At 38.1% G+C, this 23,301-nt stretch overlaps 1 protein-coding gene across 1 annotated transcript; it reads right to left on the bottom strand.

The window, feature by feature from the left end:
* Positions 1-73: 73 nt before the first annotated feature.
* TERF1 (telomeric repeat binding factor 1) lies at positions 74-22,984 on the bottom strand. The gene is given in 11 exon segments (XM_075743880.1): positions 74-2,099; positions 9,523-9,587; positions 10,672-10,715; positions 10,802-10,867; positions 11,956-12,062; positions 14,940-15,089; positions 16,432-16,518; positions 17,202-17,332; positions 19,207-19,302; positions 22,728-22,944; positions 22,946-22,984. Coding segments are annotated over 11 exon segments (1,161 nt in total). The 3' UTR covers positions 74-1,940.
* Between the last annotated feature and the right edge of the window lie 317 nt (positions 22,985-23,301).

Genomic DNA, 23,301 nt, shown 5'->3' on the forward strand with positions numbered 1-23,301 from the left:
AGCCAGCCACTCTCACGTCTGAGAACAGTTAAATAGTAAGGGTGAATAAAAATAAAAGTTTGATAGCTAAAACTGGATTTGGGTTTAGATCCTTTGTTCCTTCCCAATATCATCTGGACAGCTGTTTATACTACAAGTGGATAGGTATTCTTCCTCTACATTGCATTTTTCATGCTCAGCCACTTTCATAAAGACATAGACTAGTCAGCATTGTTAAGGAAATAGTTTTGCTCAGAACTTCACATCACTGATACACAGTGTCAACTTTATGGCAGATGAACCTAAACGACTTTGTGACTAAAGCCTTGGCTAACATTAAAAAAAACCTGCTCAATGTTCAATGATTAACATAGAAACCCATAATATTAGAGCAACTGGCAAGACTGCTATGCAGGTAGCTCAAATGCTTGTTTTGTTACCCATTACTTACCTTGTATTATTGTTACCACATTAAAGAGGCTGCACACTGCACTTCCTCACTTGTCAGATACCTGCTCTGACTTTTTTGAATTGTTGGCTTACAGCGGCTCTAGAATTCCTTGCTGAAGGGCAAAGCCTGTATTTTATCAAGATCCTGAAATTCACAATGTTTGCTAAAAAGAAATTACACCTTAAAGTTCACAAAATTTACTGTTAAGATATGCAGCATCTCTGTGGAACCTAAAGACTACTGCTTGCCACTGTTTCTAGCAGCTGCAAGAAGAAACCGTAGCATCCGGTGGCAAGAATGAGGAAGGCAATCTGCCTGAGGTCCTGTCCACAATAAGAGGGTGAAACAAACCTTTGTAACTGTACTTTACCATTTTATCTTAATGCAAGCAGGCCTCCAACACGGAAAGCAGAGAGATTATCTTAATACTTCCTGACCATTTTAGCCTTCAAGACTATCTCTCTTCCTTTGTAGTCAGGAAAAACATGTCGGAGACCAGTTTGGTCAGATGCTCTTCTTTGTAAGGTTCTTGTAAAAGAAAAACCTTACCCAAGGACAAAGGTACAGAAAACGTCTGAATTGAAGAGATTTCACTTTTAAAAGAATGCTGTGATATGTTTAAGTCACCAGTATGACAGTGCAAAGTATGGTTTTTCTTGAGGTTGTCTGCTACAGTCTCTCATGAGCAGGACATTCCTTTTTGAACTTTCCCTTTCCTGCTAGTCTAGAAGCAGCCACTTCTCAAGACAAGGCAGGTAGTACAAGATAATCAAGAGATGTTAAGAGCTAGTATCGTACTGTTACTTTTCATATGTTTTCCATCTCTTCTGCGAGATAAAAAGTGCTATTATGTCAATACACAAACTTCAAAATAATCCTCCATCTAGAACTTAAGCTTAATACTTTAAAAAAAAAGAATCACCTTTACTACTTATAAATGTACAATTAAAGGGAGTATCACAGTTGTAACTGCAAAAAAAGGAAAAAGTTTGTAAAATTATTAATACCAATATATATGTATTTTTTGGTATAACTTACTGACAGAAATGACAAGTCTGACCAAAATTTCAATGTGAAGCAAATCAGATTAGAATGGATTATATGGCAACAAGTAAAATGACAGAAAGCTCTATCTGACTAGACATGCAACCCTTTAAAAATACAGAACACTTAACTCTGTATTAGCTTCTATCAAGCTAAACATGTTGCCAGTCATTTAATACCCCCATGCACATAATTGATCTTTCTTAAATCACTGCAAGCATTTCCACATTTCAGAAATTAGGTCATCTATTGCTTGTAGATGAAAGGCCAGGCTTTACATTTAAGTCATCATTAACCAAGCAAGTGAGCTTACATGAACCTTTATACCTTATTACTTTTCTGTTTCATGTCTTAGGACAGCAATGCTGCTGGACACTCTCAGACTAAAGTAAGTTGTTATTCTGAAAAGAGAAGCTAGGTCCTTATGTAGGGAAAGGTCAAGAAGAGTTGATTCCTGTAGTTGAAATTACTCTTGTTCGAGCCTGCATAGTGTTCTCCACCGGTCTTTTAACATGACACTAGTTCGGTTGTTGAAGTCACCATGGACCAAAATTTTAGCCCAGTTACCCACTCCAAACTCCCTTATTCCTGATTTCAGTTCCAAGTCTTCTTTGTAAGTCCATCGCTAGGGGAAGAACAGAGAAAAATACCAGATATATTAATACCTTTCTTTGTTCATATAAGACCTAAGCTTACAGCAAATATAAAAGCAAGTTTTTATATAGCTATCTAGGTATTACAGAGTACAGATGTCTGAGTCACTAGGGTCATTTTGATTTCTTTTGAGCACCATAACTTGACACTAAATAACAGTAAAGGTTACCAAGGCAAGTGTTACAACACAGTAGCAGACATCACCTGGAAGGAGAACCACATGCTTACATTCACAAGTTACAGGAGGAAAAGAAAAGAAAAAAGACACTGGGTAACATTTTGCTTCATTCAAAACATGCTTTCCAAAGTTGTACTTTATTTGCTAATTGAGCCAAGACAACTCTTGATTAATCCTAGTATGCACCACAAGAGAGAAAGCATTTTGTGACACATTAACCTAGGGACTGAGAATCAAGACACTATTTACCAACAACGAAGGAATTTCAGTGTGCTTAGAAAAAAAAAAACAAACAAACAACAGGATTTACAATGCTGATAGAAGCAAAATGATACATACTGCATTTGGAAGTGAGATCAGCCATATCCTCAAGTAACACTATGCACTTGTTTTTGGCCATTTGTTGAGCCCACTACTTAAGGCTCACTGCTATGACCTACAAGCTTTTTCATCTTTAGGGAACGACATTACTCTCATAAAAGGAGAGAAAATTACTTGCAGTTATATATCTGTAAGTAATCCCTCCCAATGAAGTTCTCCACTATACCAGTTCTTCCCTAGTTGCTTCTTGATACAAATATCTCAATATAAACAATTTTAAGACTGCACAGAAAGTGAAAGAAAAATGAATTTTTTAAAAATAAAATACTTGATTTTTAAAAAACTTACCTTTAAAGTGTGAGGGAGAACTGAGTATAAACTTTTTTATTGTAGCTTTATAGAAATACACATGTATATATATTACAAAAGTTTACAGCTCATATATATCCTATCATGCCCATTTTTAACCACAGTCATTTTTTAACTCTAGAATAGCAATTGGCAACTTTAATATGAAATTATTTTAAAACAACTTATTCTGCTAGAATCTGATCCTCCACAAATGTCTTCAAATCCTTGTTTGCTTAATACACAACTAATATGGTCAGCACACCTCCTGTGCAAACTGAATTGCATATCATTTATACAAACACAAGACAGGATCCCCAGTTAAAACAACTGCATAGGAAAGCGTTCCTAAAAAGTATAAATTTGTATTTTAACCTGCAGTTTGATAGCATGTTCTTTCTAAATTTATTCCCCAAAATCTGAAATGTAATGACTTAAATCACAGAAAAAATGTAAATTTAGTGAGATTGAGACGTACAGAGAATTGTATTGTGTAGCTGTTCCATCTACAATTTATCTATGTTCATTTCTGCTTCTTGCACTGGAGATGTCCTGCTGATCCTGATGGTCTCATGGACCATAGTAAGTTATGAAAAGAGACAAATGGTCAATGTTCACTAGTCTTATGCTAGCACCTCTGTGAACACCAGCAGATTCCATATTAAATATCATTAGTTACCGGACTTTTAAAATATCTACATGTGTTTATGTGCATGTCATGAGCAAATAACTGCTGAAAATCCAACCAAGATGCTCTCTTATTTCTGCATTTAACCATTCCCTGTGCTTTACTTATTTGGGAACTGCTCTGAAATAGCAAAAAAAGTCAGTGTTTTTGTTCATAAGGGCACTATGAAATTCACATAGGCAAGTGATCAAAAGCAGCGCAATTACTTACACCCATTCAGTGTGTGAAAGGAAAATAGTTACTGTCTTATAGGCCTTTCCAGGCCCCAGTAGTTAAGAAACATTTGCAGCTAACAGTCCTAGTGGTCAGAAGGATTTAATTGGCAAAGGAGTGAACTATTTGTAAAAAGATGTCCTGTCTAGACCCTCCTTGTCTGAGGGATTTAATTCACTGTTGTTATATATCATATGCTGCTTATCTGACACAGTTTTGGTGAGAAATGGGTTGTAAAGGTTATAGGAACTCTGTAGCTGCCCCAGCTGAGCGGAGTTCACACCAGCAGAGGCTGTCACCGCTGCTCCCTGTCCTCTCCTACAGCCACAGCAACAAGCCACTTCTGCTGTGACCTGATCTAAATTATTGTACATGGGTACCTCGTGAGGGTGCTGTTGAGGACAGCACCTTGTCCACGGCAGTCTGTGTGACCAGCTGTGTCAGTGTCCTCTCTGTGTGTCCTGTGTCTGTCTCTGGGATTTGTGCTCAGCTTCACTACCGGACAAAACTGCAAATGGGAAAGCAGCAGTTGCGTTCCCCAGCCTGAGCAGGGAGGCCAGGTGCTGGGCTGGGGCTGCTGGAGGGCTCCTCTAACATCCCTTATCGGTCTTGTAGCCAGCAGGATCTGGTTGAGTTGTGAGTATTCCTGAGATTAAACGTATGTGGTCCTTACGTGATGGGGGACCAATCCTTTGTTAATGTGCCCCTAGTGTTAAGTTTGTAAGCAAACTTCTAGAGCATTATAGTGGCACCTAAACAGGACTAGCACTAATAAATCCTCAGGTTAATTGGAACGACTGCACAGGGGTGGGGGAGAACAAGATATTTCTAGAACAGTAGAACAACAATAGAAAGTGTAAATGGCTGAAGTAAAGGCATAGAATCTGTAGTTTGGGGGATGGAGAGGTTTACCAGAGGATGTACAAGAGCACCTCCTGCAAGTAACAGATCACTTCCAACTATCAAATGGATAAATGGTGTTGGCTATAAAGCAGGAGGGAGCCTGGGAATCGGGCTGACCTTTACAATTGAAACTCTCAAAAAACTGAGTAATTGGGTAGAAAGGGAAAGGCAGCTGCTGAGGAACAGCCTCAACTTACAGAAATTTAAACTTGATAAAGCCAACTATTAGAACTGAGTAATACAGAAGAAATATGTGAATTACAGGGGAACAAATATCACTTAACTCTGCAAATAACGTACCCAGTGGAGGTGTAAATCTCTTACGGCTACTGCAGTTAGACAAACACGTACCATCCTGCTTGCGCACAAGGGGTGGCTAGGCAGGACAATCCAGGGCTAGCCAGTGTGATTGTCAGTGGCACGAGGTCTGTGTGTTCAAGGATGCTCAGATAAATCCCTCATCCACGGAAATAAAATATTTTTTTTCCTTTCCTTCTCCTCTCTTATGACCTGGAACCCTTCTGGGGTTAAAAGATTCTGCCCTTAAGAGCAACAACAGTTCAGGCACTGGGGATGGGCCAGGTGACAGTTTTGAGTGCCATTATGCATCATTCCCCCCTTCCCTTGAAGGTAAGCTGCTAAAAGTGGCAGCAGGACTCAGAGGTGAAAGACGGGTGGGTGTCTCTGGGTGGGAAGGAGCTTAGATAACATTCAGCCTGATCAAAGTTATATTCTGGTTATCCTGCAAAAAGCAAAAATTTGGCATCTAGACAAAAGGCAAGCTGAGGTACCTGAAGACCAAACTTCAACTGAAAGTTGGACTTATTCCAGCTTATTGCAACTATCAGTGCCTCTTCAAAAAAACCTGTCATCACTGATAAACCTCACTAAGCAGTGAAAGAATTAAGAATGGTAGTTCAGCTGTATTTCTAAACAGTTAGAAACCTAAAACTTCTCTAAAGTAGTCTACCCTTTATCAAAAATACTTCCTTTTTCCAGTACTTCCTGTTCTACAGATCTTTTGAAACATTAGCAGTGAATGGTGTTTGGTGGGGTTTTTTTACTATTATTAAAAGGCCAGAGATGCTCTTGGAACCATCTAGTTCATCTCATTTCAGAGCATGCCAGAAAACTTGCCTAAATAAAATCTTTATTCAAGCAACAGTTATGCTTGACCTACAGCACCAGATAATTCAAATACTTCCAGCAACAGAGACAATTGCAACCCTTGTTACTTCTTGTAATGATTAATTACATTTGCTCTTAAAAGGGTTGTTTCTTGCTCATTTTGCTTTTAAATCGCTTATATTGTGCTTTTTTAAAAATAAACTTCTTCAGTTCAACATATAAATGAGGAGCCTGCCTTACAGATAAACTAGAGACTGACTCATTTTCTTTTCACTGAGGAACAGTATAGAGCAGTAACTTGCTCCCCCCCCCCCCCCCGCCCCCAAATGCCTGTGCCCTCTGGGATGGCAGTTACATGGACTCTAGCACTGCACTGTTACAAGCTACCAAGACTGGGCGAGAGACTGCTGGACATAATGCAGCGCTACGCTTGAGCTAACATAATCACGGTGCCTGGTCCAGAGCAATGTGACATTTGGCTAGCTCAGAACGCTGGCAGAGACAGCTTGACTTTGCCAGACAGACACTCCAGACATACCCTCACACATCTAAAGGTCTTGTTATTCCTTAGAGTCAGTTATGCTCTAGTAACCCATCTTCCTTTGATTGCATGTTCTGGGACTCTGCTCTGATTTTTTTCTCCTCCGAGTTTAAACATGTGGAATTTTTTCTTCCATACAAGTGTGACTAAATTCTGAAACCCCAGATTTTCAGACACATTCCTTGATTTAAGCAAACTGTCAGTCATATTTTAGACAACTCAGAAGACTTGCCATACACATAGAGGATATGAAGCTGAGTACAAACAGTTCCCTAAATTATATAACTCTTGCATCCCCTAATTTAGAAACAAGAAAATAAAGTACACTTCCTTTCACTAGCACTGCAGATTGTTGCACACAGCTAACTGAAAACACAGCAATGAAAGGCTGAAAACGGGTACTGAACCATTGCAATGAAATGCCATTTACAAAACAAGAGCAAACAATACCAACATTGAAAGCGGGACTACATGGAAAAGGACATTCTAGAAGTCAACAGCTCTGACATTCACTGCATTCTTTCATGCATATAGGCAATTTTATAACCTAGGTTATTAAGCAGAGGAACAGATTTATTGTTTAAGAGGCCAGTATCATTGCTTTCTATACAATATTTATGAGAGGTCTCACTGGCAGGGAGTATGGCATAAACATCACACAGAGTATAAATGCCTACTTTTCTAAGTGTTTAAAAGAAACATAGTTCTGAATCTAATTTCAAGCTTTTAACATTTTCAATGAGTTCTTTGCTATTATCAGATGTAGTTTTCCATAAATTTAATCTTTACATTTCAATTAAGGTTGAACTATAGTAACAGAATTAAGCACAACATCAATTTTTTTTTTTTTCCTAGTGAGATGTGTGCACAAGCCCTAGACCTGGATACTGTGCTTGTAGCTGACCCCATAACAGACTACCTCAACATAAAAATAGGTGAATATAAAGCTGTCATTAGCTCTGTGTCAGTTGTGGTCCAATTAGTTTAAATCTTGATGTTGAAAACAAGATTGATGGAAGTGCGCAGGCTCACTGGCAACTGGCTGACAAGGTATCTATCCAAGTATAAGTTGGAATAAATTTATTATGTTTTTGAAGGCAACAAGCAAATCCAGTAAGTGCTGATAATTTTTTATTTTAGGGGACTGGTTTTACTTGCAGCTTTTAAGGAGGCTCTCGGTGATTTAATTATTCCTGAGATTTGTGAGAAAGTGCAAAACTGTTTTTATGTAGCAGGGAGCTTAACCTCCAGCAATAGATGAGCTGTCATTAGGACCTCAACCAATTTGAGGACAGCATGTAAAGATTTAACCAGTACTTCAACTTCAGTAAAAATGCTTGAAGAACTAGGAATAAGTACAACTCTCCTCAAGGAAAGTCTGAAAAAGACATAAGCAGGTTTGTCTTTCCCTGTTATATGAAAAATGAAATGTCAAAATGAACCCCAGAAAAGTGGAACAGCTCACACCAAAATGGATGCATGTTGATAACTTGCACTGTTATCTAAACAGAAAGACTCCATATTACTTCCTAAGACATATTCTCAAGTGGAATTCAACAGTGGGAATAAATTTATTTTAATATTAGTTTCACTCAGAAGTGTTTATCATAACTAAAGAAAATTAGCTATGTGCAGAAATCAGTTTGTAACAGTTCAAGTCAAATTGCCTTCTATTAAGGCATACACTTCTGTACTTCTCACAAATAGAGAATATAGTAGGATTATTTTAAAGTAATTCAATGAAGTAGGCTTACCCATGAAGAGAATGCAAAGGACTATTTGAAATGTAGCTTTATAAAAAGACCCTATTATGTGGTTTATAAAAACTAGAAGAGTTTCCAAAGTAAATATATGTTTTCACCTCATATGAGCAAATTATTGAATTAAAAAAATGCTACATCTTTAACCTTCTAAATGTGCATGTGTGGGGAAATCTTTGATGTTTGCCCAAAACTCATAGGCAAATGACATTCTGAATTCTTTAATGCAAAGAGTGCAAAGATTTTTTTTATTTTTTTCATGTTTTAAAAAGAATCAGACTTGTGAGGCCCTGGTAACAAGCGAATGTCACACCCATCTTGACATGGACAGGGATGGGATGATGATGACCAGGGAGTGATGAACAAGGACGGAGCCTGCGGAGGCAGGATAATGTCTTGTGAGACCACTCCTCTATTCCTAAAACACGTAAACGATGACCATCTGTGCCCTGTGCACCATGTGCCTGTGACAGATGACCGCTCACTTGGTCAGCCCTGAAGTGGGGGGGGGGGGGGGGGGGGGGGGGGCAGTGAGTCCCCCGGACCCCCACAACCCACTGACTCATTTCTAGAACATTTCTGAACATTCCTGAGCATATACTGCGCCTACTCAGTGATGACAGACCCCTGCCTATGGGGTGGGCACATCGGGTTATAAAAAGTGGAAACATAAGTTTCCGGTGCGCGCCCACCACCTGAAGACTGCAACTACGAGCAGAGAACACTGCTGGATCCAAGGGTGGTGATATCTTTTCTCTCTCTCTTTTCTTTCTCTCTTTCTTTTCCTCTCTATCACTCTCTTTGTAACTTAATTTTCGGCACATTAGGGTAATATTGTCACACATTTTGCTAAATGCTTACCTTTCATAGTTCTGCTAAATTTTGAGCATTGTTATGACCTTTGCCAAACCTCTATCTTTTATAGTTCCACTGAATTTTAAGTAAATTTATAGTTGGTTTGAACCTCTGAAGTAATTGTCCTTACTTCTCATTACTGCGCAGAGAATTAAAAAGTTAACCTCACCCTCACCCCCTGAGTGGGACGGGACAGACTAAGCTTTAGTAACAGCATATTTCCACAAATTAAAGGCTTATAAGCATTAGCAACAATATCTGAGACTGCACAAAAAAGATCCTTTTCTTTTTTTTTCCAAGACAGGAATTAGAACTTAAAGTTTCAGGAGCTGTAGCACAGCTCGAGTAATGTGGAGAATCTTAAATCCAGGCATTTCAGAGTCAAATGAAATTGGGAAAAATATTCTATGCAGTACAGATAAAATTAATCTCCATTTAGAATAGAAAATGGGTACAAACCTGTCTTCTTCGGCCAGAAGCCAAAGCATCTCCATGTTTTTCCACATTTTGCAAGTTGTTCAGACCTAGAAGGCAGTTAATATACATCCAGACCAATAAGGAGCCAACATTAAGGCAGCAGTTTTGTATTCTACCATTTACATGAGACAAGAATGTACACTGTTTTGATATGCTTTGACAGACTGCAAAAACTTCAGTGTCTGTTTATATATGAATGCACTTTTCTATTTGTATACACATGAATGTCACCTTAGTCCAAGGACTCAAAAAATAGTCTGTTCAAAAAAGTCACAGTATTTTCTATGCAACAGAGCTCACAGAAGAATTAGATTTTCAACAATTAGGTAAACTTTGGTACATAATAATGAAACATTGTTGTTTCATTTTGGTAAAATGTTTTTACTGTACATACTGGTCTCATTTTACATAGAATGAAAACTAATCAGAGCTATGATACTTCGTATACAGGTTCCATCATTTCCATAGAACGTGTCAGGTTCTGTGGTAAGCATCCAAGGCATCTTAAGATATATGTCCTTCCAAGTCCAATATGGTCACACACTGAGGTTATAACATCATCTCTTTGTGGTAAGAGGGTACTAATGGTTTTCAGAACCTACTTATAAATATTACATAACCCATATTCTAAGTTTTAAAAAAGTAATGCCAGGAAGATGCATGGAAATCTTAACTTTGCACATTTTTACACTACAATTTGTTTTCCCTATCAGCCAACATCTTTAGCTTCTCCCTCCCAAAGTTATCTAGGTCCAAAGCCAGAAAGAGATGAGTTTCAGTACTCTCTGGCAGCTTTCTTCTGCACAGAATATCTTAAATCCCAGTAAAACAAACAAGCAAATAAAACCCCAAGTGAACCAGAAAATAGTGAATGATTTTGCAAAATGAGTTGCCAGGGAACCTTAAGCCATTTCATAGTTTCCCAAATGTGGGAAACCCCAAATCTGCATTTGTGCAGAAGCCACACACAACAATTGGGAGGGTATTCCCCCCCCCCCCCATAATAATTTTTATATTAATCCAATCAAATTGAATAGCAGTTTTCAAACCACCAACTCATTTATCAGGGGTGCAGGGGGAACAGTTTGACAAGACTTTGTTTTGAAAGTGTAAAAATAAGCTAGTACTCACTTTGAAGAACATTGCTCGCTCTGTGTTTCTGTTGTGAATGAGGCCTGCAAGGAACACAGAAATTAAGTAAAAATACACAACTTCACGAAGTGTTTATGACCAAGAGCAACAACAACAAAACAATATTTACCTTGCTGTGGTGTTTTTTATGTCTCCAGGTGACTGACTTGTAATATTCTGTTGCTTTTTCGTTAATCTTAAAAAGCAAAAAAAATTATTTATTAGACAGCAACTTGCCATTTATGTGAATCAACAAGATTTAAATGAAAGAAAATCCCAAGATTTCTCTACAGAATCAGTGGCATACATCACTAACTGCTTCAAACCCTCTTAACTTTGCCTACCTATACCTGGAGAAGGAATACATAAGACATTACAGATTTAAGTTGAACATGAGGCATTTCAAACATCTATTTTTTCATACCTTACTTCTTCACAGTCTAGGAATTGTTTCCATAGTTTTTTTGATCATGTCTTTCATCATACCTCTCTCTGATATAATTGTGTCAGGAACTGTCCTTCTGAAAAAAAGATCTTATGATTTGTCTTCCTGTATACTCTGTCTGCATCAGTCAATTTCCTTAACTAAATGATGCCAAGTATTTCAAGTATAAAACTCCAGAAATACAAGCTGTATCCTGACCAAAGACTACAATTTATTCTCCATGAAAAACAAGTAGTGATAAACCTAGAGTATTAGTATTTTCCAAAATGAAGTCAAAGGAGGGGGAAAGGAACTGGGCTTCAAGTTCTGCCAGCATTTCTTGGAAGAGTGTCTAATTGTTTTGAGGGTTCACATTGCAAGAGTCATGAAGCAACATAACTATTTTCCATGACTCTAGTATCACTATGTAAGGGAAGCTTGTGTTTAGCTGTAAGGAAAAAGTAATAGACTAATTCCCTTTTCTTATCCTCTTTCTTCTCCAGATGACCTACAGCCTAAAATTAAGAGGGCAGGACTAAACAGAGCTCAAACAAACATAAAGAAAAAAGTGGTGAAGTATTTCTATGTTTTTATTGTTGTACAAGACTGACAGCTGTTTCAACTGAAAAATGTGCATCTTCAACAAATACTTAAACTTAATAACAAGCTATTTGATGTAAATGCCAAAAGAAACAATCATAGGAAAGCCAAAACTTAGAAATAGAGTATGTGCTTGTAGTTAATTTTCTATTGGATAGCAGTTAAGAATTTAACATCCTTCCTTCTACCTACTCTTAGTTCTGCAAGTTTCAAGTTACTACTGAGGGACATGCTTGGACAGCACAATGCTGAATACAAACCTTTGTTTTGTTTCCAAGTTACTTTCATCATTTTTGTCAACATTCACAGCTTCGTTTTGCAATGCTGTTGCTCCCAATCCTTTAGACTCCACCTGTTTTATGGCTGCCTGTGAGAAAGAGTTGATACTTTAAAATTAAAGTCAGCCAGTACCTAGATAGTAGTTTACACTAAGATTAACGCATATACTATTAGGACTAACAGGGCTTATTTCACAGACCCCTCAGAGGTACCACCGTTAAGTAGTTTCAAAACAACTGTAGTGTGTTTTTGAAATCCATCAAGACTGCAAATACTATCAAAGTAGTCCAAAGTCTGTTTTTTATAACTAGATTAGAAATTGAAAACTGATAGGCCTCACAAGTTCATCTAGCTCTGTAGCATATGGCAGGATCAAGAATACCTATAACACTTTCAAAAGACATACGTCTAATCAGATTTTAGGTTTGCGATCTAATCTTTCCTGTATTAGCAAAAGAATTTTGTAACATCCTGCCTAAACTTTTAGCCACAAACTAAGGTTATGTCTCCTTCATTCCCAAGAGGAGGAAGGAATAGTTCCTTACTCTTTATAGAGTGTGTAGAGGATCATAAGATTTGTACTTTTCCTGAGATTCCTCCTACCTACTTGCTATAATAAATAACACCTTCAAAAAACCAAAACACAGTCTACATGAAGTCATTCTTGCCACTTTGCTATCAGCTTTCTTTCCTAGCATCTTAAGGTATACTTACTGGCCAAACCATAAAATAATTCTGGTTGTGCACCATCATTACTAAGCAGAGCCAACCATCTTCCATCCAACACTGTCTATACATCCCAAAAAATGATCTGGTTTGCAACACTCAAATATCAAAATGATTCAAAGTTGACAAATTCACTACAGGCCCAATATGAATTATTTTTCTGCTTAGCCAGTTGCTTCCACTTTTCATCTATTTCTTCTTAGGTTTGGGAGACCTCATTGCAGCTTTCTAGTACCTAAAGGGGGCCTACAGGAAAGATAGGGAGAGACTCTTTATCAGGGAGTGTAGTGACAGGACAAGGGGGAATGGGCTTAAGCTGAAGGAGGGTAGATTTAGATTAGATATTAGGAAGAAATTCTTCCCTGTGAGGCTGGTGAGGCACTGGAACAGGTTGCCCAGAGAGGTTGTGGAGGTCCCCTCCCTGGAAGTGTTCAAGGTCACACTGAATGAGGCTTTGGACAACCTGGTCTAGTGGAGGGTGTCCCTGCCCATGGCAGGGGGGTTGGAACTAGATGATCTTTGAGGTCCCTTCCAACCCAAAACATTCTATGATTCCTTCAGGGCTTGCTTTTGCCTCCTGTTAATTTTCTGTCATCCATCCAATTTTCAGTCTTCTTGAAATCTTAACCTGTCCTCCACAGTAGCTTGCAGAATCTCTCAATATTTATAAGAGTCAGATAATATAAAAACATTCTCTATTTCACTCATTCATCCATGAAAATACTGGAAGGTATTCTGGTCACAGAATACTTCCAATCACAGAAGAAAATATTCACTGTCAGAAATGTCATAGCTACTCAATCTACCACATCTTTCAGCTGTAGGTTTTCAAAATATTGGCTCTTTTACAGTGGCTGATGGTAACAAAACACAGGAGAAAGTGAGGATATGTTTCCATACAGATACATAGGTATAAAGGATTTAGTAAAAAAAAAAAAAAACCCTAAATCCACTATATTGTGTTTTTAAAAGTTAACAGTAGCTTTCAAAATGTAGTTGTCCCTTAAAACAATTATTTTGAAAGAGAAGTTATAAAGAAAAATTAAGAACTATCAGCTCAATGCTTTCTTGGTATACGTCCTTTTTCCTTGTAATGCATTATCTGTGGACTGTTCTAAGGGCAGCTAACCCATTAAAGTTTCTTGAAGTGCAAGAACTTCAACAGTAGGAGCTGCAATCTTGTAGGTTCCAAGCTTGACAATAACCTAGAAAAAGCAGCCTATAAAACAGTCTACCAACGTAGACCACCTTTACTTTTACATATGGCACCAGAAGAAAGAGGAGAGAGATTAACAGTTAAAGCTAGGGTGGTTTTTTTGCACAGGCAGCGGGGATGCAACATAGAGGGCCTAGCTAATATGGTGTTCCTGGCCTTCTCCAGCACCTCCCAACCTCCATTTCCTCTTAGACTCAAATAGCCTTGAAAAGTAAATTTGAAAACTGACAGCTGAGTGATACCATTAAAAGGTATTCCTTGCATTATACTTTGTATACATTTAATAAGTTCTCTGGTCTCTTTCTAGTAAGAAAACAAAAATCCCAGAGAACCTTCAGGTTTGTTTGTTTAAAATTTGCTTCTTATTACCTTTAGATATTTGTGGTTTTGTAGTTGAGTAATTCAATATTCTTTTAGAGGAAGTAAACATAAGAGAAATTCTTGACAATCCTCCTGAAGATGAACTGCAGGAGGAATGTTGTTCTTGCCAATTTAAATCACTTTTGAGCAAGACTGTTTGCAAGGAGCTTTTTTATTTACAGGAAAACAGCAATAACAGTCTTCTATCTCCTAACTCCTCTGACATTCCTAAAGCTTTTAGCCAAATTAACAGGTCTTGATCTTTTAGTTTAATGTTTATTTTGTTTAAGTCTTAGTATGAGAAGTCATAAATATATAGTTACATTATCTTTTAAGGAGTCTCAGAACCACTTCTCTTAAACATACACTAATGACAGACTACATTTTAATGATGCTTTTTTATTAACTACTTTTCTAATTAAAACCGTTATGAAAAAACATTCAAAAGATATTTTAGAGGAGTCTTACTCCTACTAACTTTCTTCTAAACATATATTCAACTTTTTTTTTTAATTAAGACAACAATTCAAAGGAAGATAAAACTTCCTTTCCATCTAATGCAATAACTGAACATTGTCTGAACAACTCCCTTGATAAGATTAGATAGATTTATACTTTCAGGTACCTGTTTTGAAATAAGTTTTGAAAATAGTTTTGACATACCTGTATTAAGAAGTTAGTTTCATTTTCTTTCATGAAAAGTTCAACATAAGACTTGATTTTACTTATCAAAAGATTGTAATTGAAGTTTTCGAGAAGGGGAACATATGGATCCTTGGTTTTAATTATGGTTGCCAACTTCATCCTTAAAGGCTAAGAAAAATACAACTTTATACAAACACAAAAATATATCCTGCAGTAAACTTGGCACCTATGCTAAACAGCACAAAGCTAAACAAGGTGATTATATAGTTTTTTTGAATAGGCTTATACAACTTCATGCTACAGTTTGAAAGGGTTCTAAAGTTAACTAGGCATAGTATCAGGAGTTTACTTCCTGTGTTCAGGAAACTGTAAGTGTAACTTTCCAGTGTTCAGGAAACTGTAAGTGTAACTTTCCAGAGATCCTAATTTTCATTCCTTTTGGAATAACACTGAAAGCAGGATTGTCAATGAAGCAAAAACACCCAGAAAAGGCCACTCATTACTGGGTTCTCTTTTCTCATTTGCTGCCTCAAAGAGACTGCCATTGAAAGGGGGTTACAGCATTCAGGAAAAACACTATTTAGTACAGTAGCATTAAGGACACATCAATACTGATAATCACAACTTCACATTTTGTCTACCAACCACTCTGAATCTTACAGACCAATATAGCCAAGAATTAATTTCTGTGTACAGGCTGCATTCTTATTTATGAATTTGAATACTATTACTACAACCTACACTTTCTGAACATCTGAATGAAGAGTGTATGCATGTGTATAATATACACCAGAGGAAGATATAGGCAGCATTTTTGTCTTTTTTCCTTTTTGTCTATAGTCCCTCTTTTGCTCTTTTCTCCACCCCGGCTAATTCATGTGCATGCACTAGCTATTATTTTAAAGAGATACACACTCAAACTTGCATCTTTCTGAATGATGCAGTCAAAATCAAACCAGGCGGTGGCCCAACCCACATATATTCTCTTTTCCAAATACAGCCATAATAATATCCACTCTGTACTACAGATGCTAATGAGCTTTCCTTCCCTGTGATGCTTCAGTCTGTAGAAGACTAATCAGAGACAACAAATAGAGTGCACTGCAATGGTTCAGAAAGAGTTGGCAAACTGATTAGGGAGTTACTATGTCTCTACCAGAATGTTTATACTGTCTTTACTCTGAGAAAACAGCAATATCAAATTCCCAGAATCTGTAGTAACACCTCACTCATACGAGGTGTGAAAGGGAATGAAGTTTAGACTGATGCTGCCCACAGTGAAGAACAACTGCAGCTAGAAGCATTTTACTCCCTGAATTGCCCATGATTTCTATCAATCCCCTAGCCACAGATTTCTTTTTGTATTTAGGCGTGCCACAGGTTAGCAAGTGACTGCATAGGCAGTAATTAGGACAAAGCTATGCAGGTAGCATTTGGTAGCTTTGGAAACCCATTCCCCTCTTCTCCACTGAAAATGAGAGAGCTTAATGCAAGTTTAGCAAGTTACTACCTTATCTGATTCCGAGTCTGTAAACAGCCTTTCAAGAACTTCAGCAGCCTCCTTGAAATATCCATTTTCCATATGGACTGCTACAGTCTACAACAAATTATAAGATATGCTAAAATACGTTTCATCTGACAGTTGTGAAAAAAACCCAAGAGAAGTCACACTTTCACAGTTTTGTAAGACTTCCAAAGGCCAGAGGATTATATATTTAAGGGTTACCAACAATTATCTAGTTATAACAGTTAGTTCTGAAGTAATATTAAACCTCATGTATAAAGGCCTAAAACCTCCCCATCAGGCATTTAAAAGGACCCTCATTGATGCAAAGTGTCCTATAATGACCTATTAAGTATTGCTTTCATCCTTCCCTGAAAGACTCTCACAGTCCCAGTAGCTGTCAACGTGTTTTTACATGTTTCTCTTTGAAATCACAAGTTTTCCAATACAAAAAGTTATTTTTAAGCAAAAAAAAAAAAGCTATTCATTAGATATTTTAAAGCTCAAGATATTAGTGTTTTGAAATTAATCTCTCAATTGATAACTCATTTATTCAGATTGGCAGCTTTTGAAACAATTTTGAACCAAGACAAATAGGAACCAGTTTAGACAGGAAAAGGTCCCTGTACAGATCTGTTTACTCTGTACTTGAAAATACAACAAATTTAGAAAATTCAGTTCAGCCTGCTAATAGCCCAAGCATTTTGTAAAAGGAGCCCTGTTTTAGCAAAAGGAATAGGTAGCATCCTGAAGAATTTTGATTAAGTCACACAGACCTGAATTTGAATCAAGCAACGAATATCTTCATGACGCTTTTCCAGCTTAATTTCCTCCCTTTCAAGTAAAGTCCAGAAAGACAAAGCAGATTCCAAAGGTGAAATTCTTTGATCATTTTCAAAATGGCATTCTTCGGGGGTGAAGAAAAAAAAAGAAAAAAGGTATTTAAAAAACTTAAAGGACAAAGCTAAATATACTACATTATTTATACATAATAATGTACTATACATAATTTCAATTCCTTTTTCCTCAAATAATTTTTAGTCTCTCTCTTCAGATGTGTTTAATAGACCTGAAGTAACTGCCGCCTTTTCAGAGAGACTGGTTCTTCCTACCCTTGCTAATAACATTACTGTTGCATTTTTAAGGGAGATTATGTGTCTGCTAATTATTGTTCACTTAAAATGCCACTTGCAATAGTGCTAAGTTTAGCATCGTGTATTTGGGCTGGCATTAATAATACTCTTACATTAAGCTTGGCATCAGATATCAAAACATTTGATACTGATACTGTTAATTTTGTAATATAAGCACTATCCTAAGTTTTTTCCCCCCCTATCTCTATATTGCCGTGTCTTAAATGTGTTATATTTGAAGGGGTTAAACTGAGAGGGAAATTCAAACAGCTTAACACAGGAGCGTTACTGAAAAAGCAGAAGCAACCTCCCACATCATTGTGCCGCTGTGCCAACACCAAGGTTTGTGCAAGCTCACAGCAAGCAGGATCAGTTCTTGCAGAAATCTAGCCCAGCCAAATAACCATCCCTTCCACACTCTATAAGGAGTTGCCCAGTCTGATCACTGCACAGCTGCACAAGTAAGTGTGCCAACATAACAGATGTAGTAGGAGCTGGCAGGTGGACAAGATTGCTTTTTTTCCTCCCATGCACTGCCAGCTTAGCTCAAGATGTTCACTGAACTACAGCCTCACTTATTCCTTCATTTTATATGACATCATTAGCAGAATCTCTCAATTTCTTCTTATTCCCTACAGTGAATATTTTTCAGGCAGAAGGTAAACAATGTAAGCAATACTGAAAAAATTAAAAATACTTTTCAGGAAAAATACAGTAAAAGACAAACACTGAAAGTTTAGATAGCATTATATGTATATATACACATTAAAATAACATTTCTGCGTTTCTCTATTGTTTTAGTCAAGTAATATGACACTTCATACAAAGTTTATTTTAATGTTGTAAAAACAAAGTGTTGAACTCGGAGCTGGCATCTGAAACAGCCTACTCTGTTTTAAGGAGCAGTATAGATTTTAATAATTGGAAAAGAATCAGGAAAGCTACCATACATTAGCTTTCCATGTACATTGTGCAACTACAACTGATGTAATACCTACTAAGCACATGCAATCTTCCTCACCACGCAGCTCATTCTCTACAGTGATAGAGATGCAAATTGAATTCATATTCCCCAAGTGTTGTATACAATATAGTTTTGAAGCATTATCATAAAAGTTTCATAATTTGGATATTAGGAACTCTTTTAAATATTAGAATTTTATTCTCAAGTTGAACTAAATCAAGAGTGTTGTTACTTGACAAGCAATATAAGAAATTTTATTTTATAAAAACAAGCCTTTGTGACACTGCTAGGCTAGAATATACTTTTTCCTTCCATGCTCATGCTGGCAAGACTGCTTTTCAAGTCCTTAAATTCCAGTGAGTTTTATCAAGTGGTGAAAACTTGCAGCAAAAAGGTTAAGTCTTCCAGCAACTTGAGTGTGGAAGCAAAAATCAGCTTGGCTAAAACAGCAAGTTGTGAATACAGCCAAATAGGAGACATGGTAGCAAATAACACTGGTCCAGCATACAGCTCAGTCACATGTGGAATACAGACAGTCCAAAACAGAGTTCAGTCATTTTTTAGTTTTTTTAATATATATACACACACACACGTACAGTAAAGGCTAAGTGAAAGCATGGCTTTGCAAGTTCACACAAATCTATTTAAATAACAAGTAAAAAAAAAAAGAATCACAGTATTTACCAAGTTTTTTTCCATTTGCAATTCTTATCAAAAGTTGACAGAGATACACAGTTTTTTTCTGATGTGTAGGTATTTTGGAAAGGCCATTAATAAGAGCTGGAAAAGAAGAGAAAAGTTAAGTCAGTCTTGCTCCAGCACTGCCACAGTGTGGCTAGAAATATACTAGACACTGTTTTCAGACTTACATAATCTACTAAATTTCTAATTCATGAGGAAACCGATGAAGTGCATTTAGTTACTACTCTTCCATGTTAGGAGAACTTAAGTCATACTTAAGAATTTGACCAGAAAAACCTCTCTCTCACAGCTCACAACAGTAACTTAGATATTGTAACATGCATCACAAGCTTACATTCATCAAGTTAGAAGACCGCATTATCTTACATAAATAAACAACATTTTGTTTTGCTCAGTAACTTACTATGAAAGACAACTGTCTGCTCCAAAGACCATTTCTGTGGAATGCCCACAAAACACGTGGTAACACTTACATGTTGCTATAGCAACCAACAGACCAAAAGCAGTCAAAGCTATGTGGAGAGCTTGGTCAGACCTGTAAATCTACAGGGGAAATCCTCCTCACAAGGTTGGAAGGTCACAAGAATTATGTATTTTAGAATGGGAGCTATCATGAGATTATTTCCATCATGCTGGTTACCATGAACTTCATATTTTAATGTGCTGGATATAGTAATTCATCTCCACAGTGTAATACACAAACATTCAAAATGAAAAGTGAAGAATGCATTAAGTGACTTGCCTGAACACCCTAGTTCAGGAAGTGTTTATGTATACATTTCCATGTCAGCATAACAAAAGCCAGGATTCCAGAGCATAGGACCCCCAGGTTTTACAATGACACAACTAGAGCACATAAGACATTGTTTTACTTGGAACTACTCAGCCTACCTGCTTATTAGTGTATGATCGTCTCCTATGAACAATGGATAAGCATAAAATTACAAAGTAATTAAATAGCCTCAAATGATTACCTAAGCTAACATCAAGCAGGATATTGTCATTTGGGCTTGGAAGAACACCTTTACAACTGCTTCAGTGAGGACAGGTGACACAAGAGCTTTTAATTCCTATAGCCAAAATACGAAGTAAAAAAAAAACCACCAACAAAACATTCCTTAGAACAGCAGTAAAGTGCCACTCATTATAATCACAAATTTATGCATCTTCCACAGCAGAGTTCAAATTCAGAAAGAGTTTGGATGAGTTCAATGATAGATATAAGCACCATCATCATGCCCTGAAGATAAAGGCAGAATACTGTAGCTGAGCAATCCACAAACAAAAGGGGTCATCTTGGCAAGTAGCTTGAGATCTTTCAGCTTTCTCTGTTCTAAAGGTGCACTGTTAGTGCTTTAATTTAGAGCAGGGGTACATTTTTAAAGTGAACTTCCTGTGCTTGGTTTGTACAACAGAGCAGTCTTGAGTGCAAAAGTTGAATTCCTTTAGAGCTATTCCAAAGAAAAAGAAACCTTGAAACATTTACTGTGTGGACACCAGGTCCTTAGCAGCAATTACTCACAAGTAGAACAGAAAGAGACATAGTTTCAGTAATCTTTTCTAGACTGTTCTCCCTAGGCAGTTTCTCTATTAATTCGTTTGTTAATAGTGCCCTCAATCATAAATTGCTTTCCTCCCTATGGCCACTCAAATATATTTCTCATCTTACCCTTTCATTAGAAATTCCTGAATTCCAGGTCCTCGCCATCTAGATACCTATTCCAAGCTAGTTCAGGTATGTAGACCATAATATCCTGTCAAGGCATGTCTGTCTTTAAATCCTTAATCCAAGGTAACCTAGCTACTTCTATTTGGCAGTGTACTGAACTATACAGAAATATTATTTATCCTCTAATAAAAATACCTCATCTTGTTCCCTTAGCCTTCCTACCTTTTTGCACTTCAGTATTAATTGACCTTCTTGTTGACAGCCAATCATTATTTCAGTAAGGTCTCACTTTGACATATGCAAGAGTAATAGTTCTGTATTTCTGTGAAAAAATCCACACCCACTTCTCTAATGCAATCTTATGACTGTGCACAGCTTTTTCCATGGACTTTCACACTTCTGACTTTAATCTTATAGCACCAATAAGCCCCACTCTTTCCTTTGTTGCTGAACAGGCCGGGAACAAATTCCAGATTTGCTATTAGTTCCCAGTTCCATATGAGCCTGCATTAAAGGTTAAAAGTCTTCCTGTTCTTCTTAGGAGATATTCAAATCTGCTTGTGTCAACAACGTTTCTGCTTCCCACCTACATCTTCATGAAATTTCAGTACGAGTCTCCACTGAGTTTGATTCTCCCAAGGCCAAACACAGAGAAGCACCATTAATAATTTAATCTAGCAGCCCCCTATTCAATATACTTTATTATGTTATCTTTAGATTTCCTACCCCTTAAAATTTCTCATATCAATCTCCTCACTAATCATTCTGCATGCCATTGTACTCTATTCTTTGTAGAAGTTTAAACAAGTCATACTATCACCTTTACTTAAGTCAGGAACACACACACAAAAACAACCCCAAAAGCTCTAACCTGGTATTTTCAGGAAAGTTATTTCTACTAGAAAAACCATCATAAATCCATCAAATTTATCACAGACTTAGACATTTGCTTCCAGCTGTCAACTACTCTAATTCTTAATTATTTCTCATTTTAAATACATGTGTTTTCTATTCAAAATCCAGTCATCAGGCTTCATTCCAGCTTTGCAAGACTATAGTTCCTTGAATTACTTCTAGTCTTCTACCATAACCCTGAATATAAACCCAAGGAACTCTGTGTATTTAAGTAATTCTACTCTAGTTTTTACCACATTTGTATTTCTCCACTAAATCCTCTTCAACTTTTCAGTAGCCTTGAACTCTCAGCATCTGAGGCCTCAGCTTCAGTAACCCCTGATGGTATTTAGACAATCATGTTACACATTCAAGCTTGATTATATCATGTTGATTTTATGAACACCAACGCTTGTATTCACCTAATAATCTAAAAGCCCTCACCCCAGCCTCTCAGCAACCTCTTTTTTCTTGAAGCAGTTCAGTTTGCTTTCCTCCCTGGTCTCATTCAGCCAAAACATCAGAATTCCCCCAAACTGTGATTATCTTACAATACTCCAGCAGAGTTTGCATGCTAAACTCAAACACCAGTGGATTAAACAAGCAAACAAAAATTCAGCCTGCGCTGTTTTACTTCCACCATGTGCAAGTGTTGCTGATACCATTAAATTATCTGAACAGACTACCCTGTACTCCAGGAATCTTCTGAGGACCTCGAAAGAGCTGAAAACCTCCTCAACGTCAGCGACCACAGTCATGAGAAGGCTACACGCACACACACAAGAAATAAGTGCACAAGCACTGTTAGTGCTTTAGCCTGCACAAGAAAGCTGCCCCTCACACTTTGCAGGGACAGACTCTGCCTCACAGTAACCGCAGCCGCTTGAGAGCCCCGAGTGCCCGCACCCTCAGAGCCCCGACAACCGCCACCACCCCTCACCCTGCGCCACGCCTCTCCACCGCCGGAACTCCGCTGCGCACTCCTCTACGAAGTGCCGGCACAGGCAGTAGCAGGCGAAATCCAGCATCCAGCCCGCAGCCACGGCTTCTACCTCAGCCAGCGGGAACGAACAGACACGACCACCGCCGGCCGCTACGGCCATCTTCAACCCGCGCGCCAACGGCTGCCGGCCCCGCCCCCGCCAACGGTCCGGCTCGCTCTTCCCCTAGCCCCGCCCCTTTCCGCGCTGCAGCCATTCAGCGCAGCCACCTCCTCCCGGCCCTGGCTGGCGTCACCCTCCGCGTCAGTCAGTCCTCTGAGAGGGGGGAGAGGCGGGGCGCGGTGGTGACGTCATGCAACACCCCGCCGGAGGGCGGGCGGCGGCGAGGTGTCGGGCCTGTAGGAGTGCCTTCGCAGGGTGGGCCGTTTACCTCGAGCTGAACAAAGGACGTGACGCGGCCCGCGCAGAGCTGTGTCCCCTGACAAGAATGTTCTGGAAGGTCTGGGCAGTGCCCCGGCTGGTAATTTGAGGGCTTTCCCCTGCTGTGGCTGTGGCCTGAGAAGCTTTGGTGTA

The sequence above is a fragment of the Balearica regulorum genome, chromosome 2 (genome assembly GCF_011004875.1).
Source record: "Balearica regulorum gibbericeps isolate bBalReg1 chromosome 2, bBalReg1.pri, whole genome shotgun sequence".
Taxonomy (NCBI): domain Eukaryota; kingdom Metazoa; phylum Chordata; class Aves; order Gruiformes; family Gruidae; genus Balearica; species Balearica regulorum.